This window comes from Symphalangus syndactylus, chromosome 20 (genome assembly GCF_028878055.3).
Source record: "Symphalangus syndactylus isolate Jambi chromosome 20, NHGRI_mSymSyn1-v2.1_pri, whole genome shotgun sequence".
Taxonomy (NCBI): domain Eukaryota; kingdom Metazoa; phylum Chordata; class Mammalia; order Primates; family Hylobatidae; genus Symphalangus; species Symphalangus syndactylus.
The window spans coordinates 35,627,704-35,646,012 of NC_072442.2; the positions used below are offsets into that span (position 1 = coordinate 35,627,704).

General features: G+C 57.1%; 2 protein-coding genes across 8 annotated transcripts in view; one reads left to right on the forward strand and one right to left on the reverse strand.

Annotated features, from left to right (window-relative positions):
- SAMD14 (sterile alpha motif domain containing 14) overlaps positions 1-1,778 on the forward strand; it is a 19,182-nt gene extending 17,404 nt beyond the window's left edge. For all 6 annotated transcript variants that reach the window (XM_055256072.2, XM_055256074.2, XM_055256070.2 and 3 more), the window contains one exon: positions 46-1,778. In XM_055256072.2, the coding sequence (XP_055112047.2) occupies positions 46-201 (156 nt within the window). In that variant the 3' untranslated portion in view covers positions 202-1,778. The remainder of the gene's footprint in view (positions 1-45) is intronic.
- Positions 1,718-17,931, reverse strand: PDK2 (pyruvate dehydrogenase kinase 2). Of its 2 annotated transcripts, none has more exons than XM_055256079.2 (11): positions 17,677-17,931; positions 15,683-15,824; positions 7,643-7,714; positions 7,016-7,200; positions 6,203-6,292; positions 5,933-6,010; positions 4,856-4,932; positions 4,671-4,769; positions 4,369-4,476; positions 3,686-3,799; positions 1,718-3,129 (listed from the first exon to the last, which is right to left on the reverse strand). In XM_055256079.2, exons 1-11 carry the CDS (start codon positions 17,792-17,794, stop codon positions 2,989-2,991), a joined length of 1,224 nt encoding a protein of 407 aa, XP_055112054.1. In that variant the 5' UTR covers positions 17,795-17,931; the 3' UTR covers positions 1,718-2,988. The 2 variants fall into 2 exon arrangements, with proteins under 2 accessions (XP_055112054.1, XP_055112053.1); XM_055256078.2 differs by having other exon boundaries at positions 2,028-3,129; positions 15,683-15,817; positions 17,670-17,895.
- Between the last annotated feature and the right edge of the window lie 378 nt (positions 17,932-18,309).

An 18,309-nucleotide genomic window follows, 5' to 3' on the forward strand; every position in this document is an offset into this window, starting at 1 on the left:
GGGAAGGTTCTGGGACTCTCTCCCTCACCCCGGACTCCTCCCCAGAGCCTGGGGCTCAGCAACTCGCATGACCGGGCACTGGTGAAGCGCAAGTTGAAGGAGATGGCAGCGGCTGCCGAGAAGGAGCGCAAGGCCCAGGAGAAGGCTGCGCGGCAGCGGGAGAAGCTCCGGCGCCGAGAGCAGGAGGCCAAGAAGAGCTAGGGGAGGGTGCACAGGCGCTCGCGCCCAGCAGGGGCAGCCACTGGCTCCACGGGCACAGGCCTCACCAGGGAGGCTGGACCTGGGTGCTGCACTTGGGCTAGCCTGGTCCCACGCTCTCAGGGGGGACATGCCCTCTCTTACCCTGTCACTTGGTCTAGACCCAGAGCCCCCAGAAAGGGAGACCCCAGGGAGAGGGCCTAGTAATAAATCCTATTTTGAGGACTTGTTTGGCGCAGAGTTCCTGGGGGAGGAGCAGATGAAGGGGAGAGGGAAGAGAAGCCAGGGCTGAGGCAAGTCTGGGAGCCTGGGTCAGGCTGTCCCATTGCCCTCAGGCCATCGTGGGGCTGGGGTGGAGGGGAGCTAGGAGGCCTGCCTGCCTGCTTGCCTGCCAGAGGCCCTGAGGCCACGCCCCAGGGCTCAGAGCTGGGCTGGGCATTTCAGCAGAGGCAGGTGTGGGGAGCAGCTCCTCTACACTCTCCCAGGGCGCTGTGTGGTGGGAGAGCTCTGTCCTGCTCCAAGAGGCCAGTGGGCACTGCAGCCAGTCACACTCAGGGGAGACTCCCAGCCAAACTCCTCAACAGGAGAGCAGAGAAAGCAGCCTGGGGCGAGTGCAGTCTTTGCCAGGACTCAAGAGGGGTGGATGAACACCCCCTTCTCCCTCTCCCCTCCTCTGTCCTGTGGGTCCCAGGGGGCGAGATGACATCCACACAGGTCTGCCTCTCAGGGCCCAGTCAAGACCTGGTCTTTGACCCATTCTCCAAGCCAGGACTCCCTTCACTTCCTGCTGCTTCCTCAGAGGGCACCTAAGCCCTCTCTGGGAGCTGAGCAAACAGGAACTGATAGGGACAGAGGGCACCACTTCCCCCAGCCAAGGCCTAGGAGCTGCTGACCTGGTCAGCCCTCACCCCAGCCAGGCAGAGAGGCAAAACCTGGGGGTCCCTGGCAGCTACGAGATTGGAAATGTTCATCAGCCCACCCCCATCTGCCCCAGGCATTGTCAGAATCAGTGGGCTCAGAACTGGCAGGCGGTGCAAGCTCTGCCTCCCTGGGCCACACTGAGGGCTGGGGCCAGCTCCCTGGGTGGGGGTGGAGTTTACCAGCAGCCTGGGGACAGCATGTGTCCTTTTTAGGAAATGTCCTTGGAGGAAGTGTTCATGTGTGGCGCTGGTCAGCAGCTAGCCCCGCTTCCAGGACACTGGTCAGAGTTACCGATGAGGCCAGGGGGCTCCTGCTTGGAAACCCCTCCAGCTCCTCCCATCTGCCCAGAGCGACAGATGGCACCAATGCGTGCTGGCTCCCTCATTCCTGCCCAGGGGCTGTGGCTTACGGCCAGCACCCTGTACCTGGGACTCAGCCCTTATCCCCCCTCTGCTATCTGTGCTGGGAGAGGGGCTTCGGAGGGAAACAGATATGAGGACACTGGCACCATCTGGGCCTGGTGGCAGGGCCATGGGAGGTTGGAAGGCACCCACATCCTTAAAGCCATCAGTAGCTATAGTGGGTGCCCACCTGCATGTGAAGGGGAGGCAGTTCTCAATTTATTTCAATAAATACTTATGATGTGCCAGTGACCAGAATTTCTGTCTGCTCCAGTTGTTGGGTTGGCTGGACTCTGCTGGGCCCTGAGTATGGTGGGACAACAGGTCTGTCACCAGGTGCTGGGCCATCCGGCGTTCTAAACAGATGGCTTTGCCCAGGGTTTTACTCACGGTCCTGAGCTGGGCCGGATGTCCCCAGTGTGTCATGTGGTGGTCACAGGGCACTGCAGTGCGCATGTGTACACGTGCACGTGTGGGTCCCCTCCCCCAGGGATGCAGCCAGGCCAGTCTCATTCAGTCTCCTCTTTACTGTGGGTGTGGGTGTCACTGTCACTGCCACAGCCACTGGGAGGGACACATAGCTTTAACCCCTGTGTGCTTAGGGTAAGGGTGGGGGCATTCAGGGTTATAAAACTAACTATATACACAGAGGGTCCTAGGGAGAAAGCCACCCTGAGCACACGTCTGGGTACAGTGGGGGCTGGGGGCTGGAGCTCAGGCAGGACGGACTGGGCTTGTGGAGGAGTGGGTGGGCATGAGCATGTGAGGACATGCTGGGAGGGCTCAGGAGGTGGCACAGACATTGCCAAGGCCACTGCAGGGCCTCGAGCAGCTTGGCTGGATGGCAAGCTCTCCATCTAACAAGGTTCCTCCACTTTAGGGTTGGGCCCTGTGAGAGCCACCCCCTCCGCCACCGACCTTCAAGCCCCGAGTGGAGGCAGAGGCTGCAGGACCAGCCTCATTCCCTACTCACGGGTGTAACTCCTTTCCCCATTCAGTCCCCAGGTCTGGAGGGCACCCAGCCTCTTCCTAACACTTCGACAGGCCAAGGCCAGGGTGCCTTTGTGGGCTGGGGGAATAAGGCAAACGGGACATCCACTTGGAAGGCCTGTGCTGTGGAGAGTGCTGAGGGGAACCCAGTACCCCTGGCAGAAAAGTGACAGCCCTGGTCTCAGAGAGGAGGACTGCCATGGGAAAATGTCTCTGGGACACCCCATCAGGGTGGAGACATCCCCAACCCTCAGACATCGCCCACAGAGATGGGGAGGCCACCGAGGGGTCTCCATGGAGACGGACTGGCACTTAGGGACCATCACAGACCTATCACCGCAGTGAATTCCATAGAGACAGAACCTGGTCATCAGGGAGAACCCACACCCTGCTCCCCCAGGAGGACGGTGAGGGGCACCACGGTGGGGGGACCCAGAGGCGGCAGTCCATCCCCTCAGGTGCAGATGCGCGGCGGCCCTTAGCTGACGCGGTACGTGGACGTGTTCTTGGGCTCCGTGCTGGGCACACACCAGTCGCCGGCCTCCTGGATGGTCTGGTAGTGGCGCCAGGCTGACTTGTTGTAGACAGGCAGGCGCTCCACCGAGTCCGTGGACAGGGCCTGGGGAGTGCCAGGGTCAGCCCCTCCTACCTCCCTGGGCGTTGTCCACTCCTCAGCAGACCACCCCACCCCAGCTCAGCGGCAGCCCAGCTGCCAGACACAGGGGCCTGGAAAGACCACGAAAGGGTGGTCCTTCCTGTGTCCAGCTCCTGCCCATTCAAGCAAGCAGCTCCCTCTAACGGAGGGAGAGAGAGGGGGAGGAGGCTGGGCTATGTGACTCTGAGCAAGTCACCAGCTCCGGGCCTCAGTCTTCTCCTCTGAACTGAATGGCAAGACCTAGGGTGTCCCCTTCCTTTTGGGTCTAACAAGTCAAGGGTTCCCAGCACAGGGGTCTTAATCATAGACCACACACTCCCCTAAATTCCCTGACAAGCTGTGCGTGTCTGGGGATTGAGGGTTCTTCAGGTTGAGGAACTGTAGCTTTGCTTGGATTCTTAGAGTCTGGGGCCAGGGAAGGATTGGGGGGATGGAAAGGAACGCTCGCAGCTGGCCAAGCCTGCCCAGGTCCTATCAGCAAACCTCTTCTCCAGCTGGGCTCTGCGGGAAGGGCCCTCACCTTGAGATAGATGACAGCATCGGTCCCAAAGCCTTCCATGGAGAAGAGCTGCAGGTCTCCCTGGAAGTACTTGGCGTAGAGGCGGGAAATGGGGAGCCCGTAACCAAAGCCAGCCTGCAGCGGGGCAGGAAGGCCATGAGGATGAGGAGGCTGGCAGGGGCCTCTTGGAGCTGCAGGGATTGATGCAGGGAGGGAAGGGTGTGCAGCTGGGGTCACACGGCGGGGGTCCCAGAGCTGGGAGGGGACATGTGGGAGGGGACACTGAGGCAAGAAGTGCGTGTGGGGTGAATGGGGGAATCATGAATGCGGGAGGGAGGCTTGACAGGGACAGGAGTTCCGCTCAGGGGCCAGGAAGTCACAGCAGGCCCCACGGCTCCTTTGAGTCGCAAGTTCTCTAACAGGGAGGTGCTGACAAGTTGGACAACACCAGGAGAAACGTAGAAATTGGGGGTTTGGGAGCTACAGAGGAGAGGGAAGATGGGGGAAAGGTGACAGAGAGACATCCAACAGGTGAGATCTGTGCAGACTGGGGAGATGTGGGAGGTGCAGGGGCCCAGATTCAAGACAGGTGACTGTCACAGATGGCCACACAGGAGCTGAGTGAGCAGGGACATAAGGAAGTGAGTGAGGAGGAGAGAAGCCTCCCTCAGGAGGTGGGAGGAGCTGAGGTGAAGCCATCTCACCAGCGGTGTCCCCCCGGTGCCGGGCTGGGGGGTGGGTGCTGTGGAGTACATGTAGCTGAAGAGTCGCTCAATCTTCCTCAAGGGAACACCCCCACCTCGGTCACTCATCTGGGAGAGATGGGACGTGTCAGGGATTCTTTACAGCTCAGTTTCCCCACCCTGCCCAATACCCCTGACCTTCTCATGGTCTTCCCCACCCCCAGGATCTGCCCACCATGTAGGAGAAAAGGAGAGCCTGTCTCCTGGCAGGAGGGAAGCCCCCACTACCGCTCCCTGGTCCCCAAGGTCAAAGGGTCACATACCTTGATGGACAGATCTTCCTCGCCCAAGGCCACCATGACCTTGATGGGTGGGAGAATGAGGCTGGACTCATGGCTTTCCACAGTCGCCCGCATGGCATTCTGCGGAGGGGCAGAGGTAAGAGATGCATGGGAGAAGCCAGCCCTACTCACGTTCCCCGCAAAGCACCGGCTCCCAGCCTCCTCACCTTGAAGAGCTCAAAGAGCATGTGGTAGAGGTGGGAGGGAACGTAGACCATGTGAATCGGCTGTTTGGAGTTGGCTGCTGCAGGGCAAGTCAGGACCAAGGGTCAGGAAACTGTCAGGAGGTCACTGCTCAACCACCTTACCCAAAGGACACACCCCCTCCCACAAAGTTCTAACTGAGTGCATGGCTGCCCAGCGAGAGACTAAATCCCCAGCCTCCCTTGAGCTGGGGTAGCCAGTGACTCATGGAAGTGATGCATTCAATTCTTGGGCCCTGCCTTCCACACCCTTGTTCCCTTCCTCCAGGCTAGAACTGAATCAGGGGTCGGGAGCCAGCCCTGACCTGTACAGCAAGGGGCTGGCGAGAGGGAAACCTCTCTCTTAAGTAAGCCACTGGTATTGGGGTTCTAGGAAAGCCGCCAAGCTGATACACAATCTAACACGCCCCTCCTCCCCACCCCTGTTGAGTTACCCCATTTTATTTCCTTCCTGTCACTTGTCATGATCTGAGATGGTCTTGTTTATTTACATGTTAATTGGCTGAAGGCCCCATTCCACAATCTCCCTAGCACCAAAAATGTAAGGTCCATGAGAACTGGGACCATTTCTGTCTTGCTTACTCTTTCATTCATTCATTTACTCAATTTCTTATTTGTTTGAGATGAAGTCTCGCTCTGTCTCCCAGGTTGGAGTGCAGTGGTATGATCTCAGCTCACAGCCTCCCAGGTTCAAGTGATTCTCTTGTCTCAGCCACCCAAGTAGCTGGGATTATAAGCATGTGCCATCATGCCCGGCTAATTTTTGTATTTTTAGTAGAGACAGGGTTTCACCATGTTGCCCAAGCTGGTCTCAAACTCCTGACTCAAGTGATTCGCCTGCCTTAGCCTCCCAAAGTGCTGAGATTACGGGTGTGAGCCACTGTGCCCAGCCCAAATATTTATCAAATGAATTAACAATACAATAATAACTCTGCTTCTCCCCATCTAGAAAACAGTCCATCTCCCAACTCCCCGTCTCACCTTGCCCTGCCGTGTGTCCCCAGCCCCAAGACAGACACACACACAGCCCCGTTCACTCACCATTGATCTCCTGGATCTCCAGGTCAGGTGAGGCCATGTAATATTTGTCACACAGGAGCTTAGCCATGTCATAGGCATCTGAGAGAAGATGGGGTCATTCAGGGCATGGGTGGCCCACCCAGCGGGCAGTCCTCTTGACATTGACACTGGGGACCACCAGCACTAAACCCATGGCACCCCTTACTGAGGAACGAGTCACCCTCTGGCCAGGTAAGCTTGGAGGGGTCCCTGGGGCTCTTCTGCGGGCCAGGCACCATGGGAATGGCTCACCTTTGACCACCTCAGAGACGTTGCAGTTGGGGTCGATGCTGCCGATGTGTTTGGGATGGGCTGGGTTGGTGCTGCCATCAAAGATGAGGGCTGCAGGCAGGACGAGAGGATGCTGTTGGCTGGGCTGCAGTCTGTCCCAGCGCTCCCTCTTCCCCCAGGCTCTCCTTCTCTCTCTACTTTCACCTCCAATGCCTCTGTAGGCTCCAGTCCTAAAGCTGCCCTGCTCCCCTGCTTCTGTCCTCCCTTCCCTGACCCCTGAACCCTCCAGCCCTAGCTTAGGCGGTTTTTAAACCTTTGCAAACTTGAAACAGACATCTTTTCAGAGGTCTCTCCCCACATCACATCTCCACACTGCATTTGTTCTTTTCTTTGACTACAACATTCTAAGAGAACTCTTACCACCTTGCTTTGGAAATTATTTGAGCATGAGGAACTTGTTTAATTTACGACCGGCTACAACCCTCAAAAATCATAGTGAATCCTCCTGGAATAAGAAACTCTAAACAACAAATTGTTTTTGAACATAATGAGAGTTTTTATAAATACTAAATTAAACATTCTTTTAAAGATGTGACATAATTTTACATTTTGCAAACATTGAAAACAAAACGTTTTTGAAATGGAAAATGAATGAGAAAGAAAAATTTTATTTTTCTATGTTGGAGCCATTAACTCCATAGTTACTGGAGTAACTATTCAAAGACTCCCTTTGTGGGGTTCTGAAGAGTGGTCTAGGTCCCCTCGGCAGCCCGGCCCTGGGCCCCAGCACTGCCCCCACATCGCCTGCCCCCCGCCGCCGTGGCCGGCACCCACTGTGCTGGTTGATGAGCATGCGGATGGAGATGCGGCTGAGGTAGAAGCGGTCCAGGAAGTACTGGATGTTCTGGTTGGAGACGGGGTCATCGCCATAGGTGTCCTTGTACTCAAGCACGCCTTGTGCCATGGTGGGCACCACGTCGTTGTGCCGGTTCCGGATGGTGACCAGGGCGTCAGTGAACCTGTGGGGCAGGGCAGGTGCTCACATGGGACACCCCCAGACTCTCCTCCGCTTCTGTATCCCCTCTCCACAGTGTCTTCACCCGCTCTACCCTTCCCAATCCGATGGACTCCCAGTGCCCTCCCTGCTCCTCCCAAAGCCCGTTCTGATTTTTTAGCTGCCTGCCGGCAGGCTTCCCACTCAAAAGCCCGGAGTTCTCATCCTCCTCAGGGCAGAGCCTGGGTCTTGCCCACCGGGCTCAGGGAACAGTGAGAATGGAGTCCATGTCTCTCCCATCAAACCTGGGGCTCCCTGAAGCAGAGTCTGTTTCCCCCCTTAGACTGGATGTTCCTGAAGGCAGGGGTCTCTTCTTCCATCCTGCTGTACTTCTGCCCCAGGGGCTGCAACCCCAGATGCCTGTGGCCAACACCTGCCTTCCTGCCTCACCCAGGGTCCCCACTCACTGGCTCAGGGTGCGATGGTCCTCGGGATCCTTGTCCAGGAACTCCATGATGTCCAGGAGGCTCTGGACATACCTGTGCGGGGGAGGGAGGGGACATAGCCTCAGCTTCAGGCGGCCAGCCCCTCCTCACCCACTTCAGCTGGGCCTCGCTCTTGTCCTGCTCCTACGCGGGCCCCACACAGAGCTGCCGACAAGCCGCCTCACTATTTTTCTTCATCCATTTCATTTGTATGTGAGTCTCCCTGACAACCCAGTCAGTTATGCAAGAAAACTTCAAATTTGCTGGTCCCCCATTTAGCACCTTTGCTTTGGAATCCTAGAATAGTCCTCTCAGAAGGGGCTTGGAGATGATCCCATCCAAGAGGCCTCACAGATCAGGAGACTGAGGCTGAGATGGGGCAGGGAGACTGGACCTAGCGCCTGCAGTGGGGGAAGGCAGGGAGGTGCGTCAACTTCTCTGAGCCCCAGCGTGGAAACAGCTCCTAATGTTTCTCCCCCCGGGGTGTTGCTGCATCCAGCAGGCACAATGGCAGAGGGGCCAGCACAGGGTCTCCCAGAGTGACCCCTGACACCAGAGTGACCCCTGACACCAGAGTGACCCCTGACACCAGAGTGACCCCTGACAGAGGGGCCAGCACAGGGCCTCCCAGAGTGACCCCTGACACCAGAGTGACCCCTGACAGAGGGGCCAGCACAGGGTCTCCCAGAGTGACCCCTGACAGAGGGGCCAGCACAGGGCCTCCCAGAGTGACCCCTGACAGAGGGGCCAGCACAGGGCCTCCCAGAGTGACCCCTGAGCTGGGGTGCCCTGGGCCAGGCACCTGCCTAGGCAATTGGATTCTAAAATGGCAGGTGGGAAGGACCCAAAGGTGGGGTGGGTGTGCCTTGTTCTGTCCCCAGGTGGGGCTGGGGCCCATGGAGAGTCCAGAGAAGCTCACTCTACTGCAAAAGGCCAGGTAGCAGTGGGTGATGCCCTGCCGCCCCTCCCATCTACAGGCCTGATGGGGAGGCCAGTTTTCCCTGGGCTACGAGAAGAGCTTGATGCTCTAAAAGGAGCATCAAGAATTCCTGAACTCAGCCAGGTGTGGTGGCTCACACCTGTAATCCCAGCACTCTGGGAGGCTGAGGTGGGCAAATCACCTGAGGTCAGGAGTTCAAGACCAGCCTGGCCAACATGGCGAAAACCTGTCTCTACTAAAAATGCAAAAATTAGCTGGGCATGGTGGCACATGCCTGTAATCCCAGCTACTCAGGAGGCTGAGGGAGGAGAATCGCTTGAACTTGTGAGGCAATGGTTGCAGTGAGCTGAGATCGCTCTATTGCACTCCAGCCTGGGTGACAGAGCGAGACTCTGTCCCCCCCAAAAAGAAGCCCTGAACTCAGGGACAGCAGCAGGCCTCCTTCTGCAAGGGAGTCAGGCCCACCTGTGGTGGCAGATGGTACCAAGCTGGAGCTACTGTGCCCGTGCCCTGGGGAGCCATGACCTGTTTCCCTGCTAACATGCCCGGTCTGTGGCTTGTTCCTTTGGGGAAGGCAGGAAGAGCCTCTCTCTGGAAGAAACACTTATAACCAGGAGGAAGGGGGTCTGCCTAGAGCCCTGCAGTGCCAAGGGCCCCAGGGGCCCAACAGTGTTTCTAGAAAAGGCCCCTCCACACGAGGACTCATTCCCATGTCCACAGTGCTCTAACCTTCACTGTAACCTGTAACATGTAGACAGGCAGGAATCAGCCCCATGCACAGCATCCCCCAGGGAGGCGTCAGCAGCCCCATAGCTAGTAAGTGGGATGATGAAGCCCCCGAGTCTCCAGCGCTCTTGCCACTCCAGAGTGCTGATTCTGCTCGACTCTCACCTCCACGCTTCTGTTCACACAGTGCCCTCTGCTAGGAATGCCCTTCCCCTTAAACCTAGCAATTGCTGCTCTTCTCGCTCTTGCCTGACAGAGAGTGAAAGAACCAGCTCTGGACCCAGACCTGGCTCTTTAAGCACTTGGAGCTGTGTAGCCCTGGGTAAGTCATGGAACCTCTCTGGGCCTGAGTTTGCTCATTAGGAAAATGGGGATTGTTATTCCTATCTACTACTGCTTTGTGGTGAGAATTCCATATGATGATTGGCACAGTGCCTAGCACATAGTGAGCACTCTCTAAATGCTTGCTCCTATTATGGCTGGTAGCTCAAACATTGTCAACAGCTGCGTGCATCCTCTGAGCCCCCAGGCAGCATCTGATACTCTCCCACTGCTTGTAGGCTCTGAATCACAGCATGTTTGAGCCCCTATGCCCTGGAGACCTGCCCCACTGCCACAGGAAGGGGACTGTCTCAGGCCCAGAGCTCACCGCCCACCCGTCCCTACCCAGAGCTCTGCACAGAGCCCGATAGGAGGAGCTGTGGCTGCTGATGGGGCTGGGGACCCTGACAGCAGAAAAGATCAGCCTTTCTCTCAGCCCCCCTCACCATCCCTGCCACCCCAGCAGACGATCAGGCTGGCACTCCTAAGACCTCACCTGTCTCCCTGGAGAATAACATAGCGACCACTAACATCCACTTGTGCCGAGTCCCACACAGGGTCTCTCATCTGCCAACAGCCTTGATGAGCACAAGGTATTTCCCTCTTTTTGCAGACAACGAGACCAGCACTGAGAGGTTAGTGATATGCCCCAGGCCACACAGTAAGCAGCAGGCTGGGATTCAAACCTAGCTCTCGCAGACTCCAAGTCTACACCACATGGCCAACGGCCAACACTGGCCCTGATGGTGATGCCGCTGCTGATGGTGATGGTGGCATTTACTGGGTACCAATGGCCAGGTCCACCCTGTGCTTCCATCCTGCCCCACTTTCACCTCCGCAAGAACCCTGGAGGTGGGCGCTACTGCTGGACCCATTTTACAGATGAGGAAGTTAACACGCAGAGCTGAGATTCTCTCTCCCAGGCCTATGTGGCTCTGAATCCCTTGCTCCCTAAACGCACCCAAAATAGACCTTCATGCTCATATGATTCTTAGGGGAGAGAGGGCCCGCACACAGGCAGTGCTAGGGGCAGGTGGGGAGAGGAGGGGGAGGAGACCCACTGCAAAGTGGGGCCTGGGACCCCTTCCCAGGGGGCAGGTGGGGATGAAGCGGGTGGGAGCTGGGAGGCTAATCCACTTCCTGACTGTGCTGGGCAGCGGGTGGGGGTGGGCACGGTCAAAGTCCCAGTCTCACTTAGGGAGAGTGCCCCAGCTGCTGGCACCACCCCTTTTGTGGCTGCTGAACAACCCTAGAGGGCAGAAATGGGGCCTGGTCACATGGCCACTGAAGTGGAGCAAAGGGCACCGGCACGGAGTGACAGTGGGCAGCGCCTGCCAGCCTCCCTCACAAGGCCAGGGCTCCTCCAGGGCAGGGGGCCCGGGCTACTCTTGGAATGGAGGGGAGAGGATGAGGATTTTCCCAGAGGTCCCTGGCCTGGCCCTGAAGCCCCTCAGGGGCCTGGTGCACCAAATGTCACCCTTGGGCCGGTTCTTGGTCCTAAGAAGAGAGACTGGGGACGAGTGGCGCTGGCCTCTGGGCTGCCCACCCCTTGCAGGCCAGAGAGAGAACTGGGCTTATATAAGGGAGGCCTGAAGCAGTGGTGCAGTGACAGACAGGCACCGACAGGCGGGAGAGGCATTGCCCCCACCCCTCCCCGGGACCTGCGGGGAGGCTGGGGTCTCTGGGCCTGCTGACCTCTGCAGTAATCAAGGCCCCCAGGAGTCCCTTGGTGAGATCTGGAGCTCCCAAGCCCAGCCCAAGGTAATGTGGAGACCCACCCAAACCCTGCTTTCCAGGACTCCAGAGCCAGTCCAGAGCCCCAGGATTGGGAAGGAGGAGGCGTGGGATGCAGGCAGAAGCCAGGGGGCTTGCTGAGAGTGTGGGGCTGAGAATGGGCGATGGGGGCTGGAGGAGAGGGTGGGCGAGTGTGGGAGGAGGGCCCTGCAGCCCTGTGTGGGAGCAGAGGGGGTGCCGAGCCAGCGGGGGAGTGTGTGTAATTGTGTGCATGTGGCATGTGCGAGGGTGTGCCCTGTGCACTCGTATCCACAGCTGCTGGGGAGCAGGGTGTAAACAAGGCGAGGGCTGGGGAGGAGGGTGCTCGCTGCAGTCGGGGGAGAGGTGGCGGTGTCCCGCCTCCGGAGCCTATGAGCCAGGCAGGTTTGGGTTCCGCTGCTGATCGATTGTGCCCTAAAGAGGCCATCGAGTCCCTCAGGTCCCCATCTGCAAAATGGGGTTCACGGGAGTAAGCACCTCGTGGGCCTGGGTGTACAGAAAAGGAGATGATGCCTCGAGTACATGCGCAGTAAGTGGTCGGTCCTGCTCCGGTCATGCAAGGAGCGGCTGACGGGTTTGGAGAGCTCGTGTGGCTTTAGCAGGTCCTCGGCACCCAAGCCACACCCCCTGTGTGGGGTCCACACACCTTGCTGACGGGCAAGGGAGGTTTGTGCGAAGGTGCTGGCCATATCGCCTCCCACCTACGGCCCCCACAAAGAGCCTGTTAGTGACAGCAGTGAGTCATTGTCATTTGATTCTACTCTGCAGCTCCTGCATTTTCTGGAAGCACATCCCCACAGACTCCACGCCTGGAGAGGAGCCGGGGTTGTCCCTTTCTGTCTCTAACAACACCGGCTGTCAACAATGTTGTAAAGTGAGTTCTGCTCTCCCACAGACTTGCACCATGAACTTGGAAATCTCTGACTCCACCTCACTGCCCAGAGCGCAGGCTCCCTCCTTTCCCTTCAAGAATCCAGTCTCCAAATCCAACAGCTGGGTTCAAATCCCAACTTCACCACCTAGTCCCCAAGTGATCTCAGATAAGGTTCTTCACCTCTCTGAACCTCAGTTTCTCATCTAGAAAATGGGATGATAGCAAGGACTACCTCATAAGGTTGTGAAGATGAAATGAGTTAATATGCGTAGACACTTAGGACAGCTCCTGGGACACAGCTAGCCTTTGGAGGTGTTTGCTTTTGTTATTATCATGATTTATTACTACCTTGCCCAAGAAGCCACACCACAGTTACATCCTCTGTGGGCTGGAGGTGTTGCTGCCCGGCAGCCTGGGGACATGGCTTGTATTGGTAGAGTTCTGCACACTTTTCACATCTAGCACTGGCCTTTGGCCCTTACAAACACAAAGGGTCCCCATTTTACACATGAGGAAGCTGAGGCTCAGAGATGCCATGTGGCTTGCCCAGGATGAAGCTTCAAAGTCACACATGCTGAGGCCAAACCTGGGACTTTCTCTCCGCGTCCAGTCTCCACCAAAACAGGGCCCACTATCACAAGTCTGTCCAGTTGAAATAATGTATCAGGTTTATTTAGAACCAGGAATTCTCACCTTGCCCACAGTGACTCTGCCTAGAACCTCTCCCCAGCTGAGTAGAAACTCCATTTCTATGACCACAGATGAACCATGACCACGAATAACTCCATCTGCCAAGGGCTCTTGTGTTTTCCAGAAAGGAGGGTTTGCTCCTTACTCATCAGACTCAGGCTAGAGGCCCTCTTGCCAAGCTCCCTGGTAAAGTCACCCCCCTCCTCTCAGGCACCTAGAACCTGCCCACCTCCATCATTCCAGCTAGCAGGCTGTTGCTCCTGGAGAACGAGCTCTCCACTCTCTTATAGGCAGCCACCTCAACTCTGTCGGGAAGTCCTTCTTGTCCACACACCTTAGTCTCTCTTGCTGTAGCCAATGCTCATTCTCTCTGGAAACATTCTTGGCAGGCGGTCTCTTCAGTGTGTTGGGATGCTTTAGCAATCCCTCGGCCTGCTCTCCTCTAAGCTGAGTCTTTCTTTCTTTATTTTTGAGACGGAGTCTCGCTCTGTCGTCCAGGCTGGAGTGCAGTGGCGCGATCTCAGCTCACTGCAAGCTCCGCCTCCCGGGTTCACGCCATTCTCCTGCCTCAGCCTCCCCAGTAGCTGGGACTACAGGTGCCTGCCACCGCGCCCAGCTAATTTTTTATATTTTCAGTAGAGACGGAGTTTCACCGTGTTAGCCATGATGGTCTCGATCTCCTGACCTTGTGATCTGCTCGCCTCGGCCTCCCAAAGTGCTGGGATTACAGGCACGAGCCACCGTGCCCGGCCTAAGCTGAATCTTTCATTGAGGAAGTGCTCTCTCTCGTCTAACTTCATTCCCTCCTGCTGTTACTTGGCATTACTTGCAAGCTTTGCGGAAGAATAAGTCAGGCCAACCTCTTATCTGTGTCACTGAGTTTCAGGAAGAGACTCTGCAGGGGCCCCTGGGGGAGTCATGGGAAGCTCAGCAGCCCCATGCCCTCCTCCCGCATCTCTCAGCTCTCCCAGGAACACGGTGTCCAGTGAGGGGCCTGAGAAGTCCTGCCCTAGAGTCAGGAACCAGGTGGAGAGGCAGCCAGGTCAGGCAGCCGGATAGAGCCGGAGGAGGGCCAGGGAGAACAGATGGTACCTTCTGTCTCCTTCCCACCACTCCACACCACCCACAGTGGGAAGTGTTGGTTGGCTCAGAGGTCCTGGACCCCCAAGAGGCAGGGCACAGCAAGGGGTGACCTGGTTGGGCTCCATGGAAATCAGGCTCTGTGCCTCATGCCTCCACCCCTTCTTCACAGCCCACACTAACAGCACAATCTCCAGAAAGTCAGTTCTCAGCTACCTTAGCCAGGCTCCTTCCTGTCTCCACCCCTTTGCCCAGGCTATTCCTTTAGCCTGGAATGCCCTTCCCTTCCTTTTAGCTCTAAGCTTGCCTAGGTACCCTGTAAGGTCCAGTGACAAGTCACCTCCTCTGCATGTCCATAGCAACTGCCCCACAACGTGTCGTTCAACCAACATTCATGGTGCACCCACTACACCCCTAGCCTTGTGTGTACAACACTGCCCCTCTCCACATCTCATTTAATTAGAACAAGCCCCATATCCACAGGTCCGTGCATAGAAAACAGCGCTGGAAAGGCACCACTACATCTGACGAAACTGAACTGTGTTCGGTTAGGGGGTGGAGGGGAGTGGTTGGCATTTTCTTCTATCTACTATTTTGCATTTTCCAAGTGTCAAGTGAATCTGTTATACTTCCACAATGAGGGAAAAATATCAATGTTCTTTTAAAATAATGTTTGGATTCCTAATTTAAATAAAACGAACTCTTCGGCATCTCCCTGCTCCTAGCACTATGCTGGACTCAGTTCACCCTGCCTGGGTGAGTATTATTTTTCCCTCAAGATCACAGGCCTCTGAGGGCAGCTGCTGTGACTTCACATGGCTTTGGGCTCAGAGTACATGTGGGCACGTGCTCCTGAGTCTACAAGGAAATCACAACTATATCATACTGAAGTCCAAAAGAACCAGCCCAAGATTTCTGCAAGGGTGCCACCACAGTCAATGAGGATTAGCTATTTACATGCCCAGTGACAAGGGACACCCTTGTTTATTCTTCATGTGACTGGCCTTTGGCTAATTTCATTCAGTTACTTAACTTGAGTTCTTGAGTGAACTCTGCTGAGCCTTTCCCTCTGTTCCTGCTGCAGTGCGCAATAAACGTTTGGTCTCTGCCCCTCCAAAGCTCTTCGGGAAGGTACTGTGCCATCCTTGTGTGTATCTGAGTATTTTCCAACATCCAAAACAGTCTGTCTTGCAGCTTGGGTTATAGAATTTATTTGAAAACTTGCTTCTTGTTTCTGCTTCCCAAAAAGTTACCCCCAAATAAATACTGCCTAACAGCTATTGGAGTTCCAGGTCTGGGCTGCTGGCTAATGCTGACATCAGCCTGACTTGGGGTTTTGGCTGTGAAAATCATGCTTTCCTGGGTGGATCCTGTGTTTCCAGAGAAAGGTGGGTGGTAAGAAGAGGGCTAGACACAGAGACTAAGAGCTTGACCTCAGTCCTGCCCTGGCCTCGGATTCCCATGTGACCCTAGGCAACTCCAAGCTCTTGGGGCTTTGGTGTCTCCTGTCTGTCCCCACCCCATCCTCAAGGCTGCTAAAAGCTTGGAGACTCCATCCCTGAGCCCGGGGACACTGGCGATGGAGTGGGAGGTGCAGGGACTGAGCCAGGGGTCTCACCAGCTCTGCACCAGCTGCACAGAGGGTGTGCTCAGCACCCGGTCAGGAAGCAGGTTGATCTCTTTCATGATGTTGGCCAGGCGCACAGGCAGCTCCTGCCTGAGGAAGGTGAAGGAGGTTTTCTCACAGGCATTGCTGGATCCTGGCAGGAGAAAGAGGGGTGAGCCACAGAGCCACAGACTATGAAAGCCAAAGGATGTCTCGGCCAGGTCAGCTAAACCCTTCATTAACTGGGGGCTCAGAGAGCAAGTGACCTGCACACAGCAAGGCTCCCCATCCCCTGCAGGGCTCAAACACCTACACCCCGTGCCTAACACTTCAGGGGTGGCATCCTCTCCTCATCCCCAGCTGAACCCTGCTTGCCTTTAACCACAGTGGACAGGGCCACTCCTGGGCCCATGTGGAGCTGCCTCTGGCCTCAGTCACCTCACTTCTCTTTCCTTCCCTCCCAGCACACTCACTTTGAGGGGCTGATCCCAGGGGGCAAAGGAGCCTGGGAAACCCATCCCTACCTAGGACTGGGCTCTGGCTGAGGGGGGCTATGGCTAGACCACCACTGCAGGCTCCCAGTGTTTTCTCTGGCCAGCCCACCTCACCCAGCCTGGCCTGAATGCCCATGTGGGGCTGCTATGCTTTAATGCCCATCCGTGGGGCAAACGAGCCCGAGAACAGGAGTCCAAATGCCTTGGTCCTTGTCTGGCGTCAAGATGGAGAGGGTGGGGGACCGAATACAGCCTTGGCCAAGGGTCAGGGGCCTTGGGTTCCAGTCCATCAGGCTCTGCTTCCAACTCTGTCACCCAGGCCGTGCCATCATCCTTTTGAAGGTCTCAGTTTCCCCCATAGTACAAGTTGACCAAACTCTACTGTGAGCCCCCCACAGCTGTGATGTTTCTGTAATTAGGGTGCACTTTGTGGGGACAGCTGCTGGGGGCTGGGGTGGGCCCAGGAGGCTTTCCTACATGGGGGAGGCTCAAGACTCAGACAGGGCAGGGGTGCAGGCAGACAAGTCCTGAGGAACAGGTGCCTTATGTCTCGGCTGCCACCTCCCTGTTTCCGTCCCATCATTGACGCAGCTGCAACCCAAGCTAGGCACATCAACTCAACTCTTGAGAGACTGCCCCCACCCCCAGTCCCCAGCTGGCACCATGGAAATACCACAGACAGACAGGGCCCACACAATGCCCATTTCAGCCACCACGTTGGCACAGCCTCCCTCCTGCCCCAGGGCCACCCCCAGGATGCTAGTAGTGGGCGATCCTGACCTAGCAGCCCTGGGGCAGCCAAGGGAGGTATAGGCGGCTTGACTCCACATCATGGTGCCTGGGGCCCCTGCCCAGCTGGGGAGAGGCTGCCAGGCCAGAACAGATTTGATCTTCAAGTGTCCTTGCCCACGGGGCAGCTAGGGTCCAGCTCCTTCTGTGGGTGGATGTCTACCAGTCAGGGCACTCTCTCCCGCTGGCATCCTCTGGAAGAGCCCCCTTCCCCAACTGCCCCTGGCTTAATCTCACCCTCTGCCCAGGGGTGTCTGACCCTTCATGCCCAGTCCAGGTCTCTCTCCAGATGGCTGCACCTCTCAACCCTGCCTCCTCACTCCCACCAGCAGACCCCCGGTTTCCTCTGGTGGGAGGAGGGGCCCCTACTCCTCCAGTCATGAGGACAACTCCCATTAACCCTTTAGCGTCTGGATACCACCCTACTCCCTTCCTGCAGTAACATCACAGCTTCACTGCCCCTTACTCTTCAAGATCCCTCATGAGGCCCAGGAAGAAACCTCGGGACCCTCCTTGTAAATGCCCCTCATTCCCATCAACAGCCCAGTCGAAAGGCCCCGGCCGGTTCCTGCTTCCCCATTAACTCTTTCCTGCCTGTACCCTTCCAAACAACCTTTCTCTGTCACCCGGGGCCTTTCTTCTCCTCCGTCCCCCTAGCCCCCGGCTGCCCCTCCCAGAGCCCCGCGGGCCTCCGCTGCCAGCTGCCTCCCGCCCACTCCGTACCGAAGTCCAGAAACTGCTTCATGGACAGCGGGGACGGGGAGAACTTGCTGAAGTGCTCTATGTACTTGGGCGCCCCTGCCAGGGACGCATTCTTCAGCAGCGCCCAGACCCAGCGCATGGCTGCGGCGGCCGCGACTCGGGTTGTGGTCCCCGCGCTGGCAGCGCTCGCGCACCGTTGGGCCCAGCGACGCGATTCGGCCGCCTCCTCCCTACCCTTGCCCTGGCGGGCATTCCAACGCCCAGCCAATCGGCTCGTCGTGGCGCCTCGACGTCGCCAATGGCCACTCACAAACAACTCCGGGCGAACCAATAGCTTTCCGCCCTGGCACGTGGCTTTCCCCTGGGCCCGCCCCCTTAACCCACGCTTTGCCGGAGCGGCCTGTTGTTTTGGGGAGGCCGCGCCGAGATCCCACCTCCCCTGTGTTCACGCCTCCCTTTCCTCCCCGGGGCGAAGCCCGGGTTAACCCCTTCCTTCCCAGAGCCCCGCCAGCCCTTTCACTTCCTCCTCCACGCCTGCCTTTCCCTTGCTAACCCCTCGCATCTCCTTCACCTGCAGGCTCCTTTTAACCCTTCCTTTCCAGAGTTGTCTAGATAGCTTTCAACCAATCCCTTTTCTCCAACTCAAACGTACCT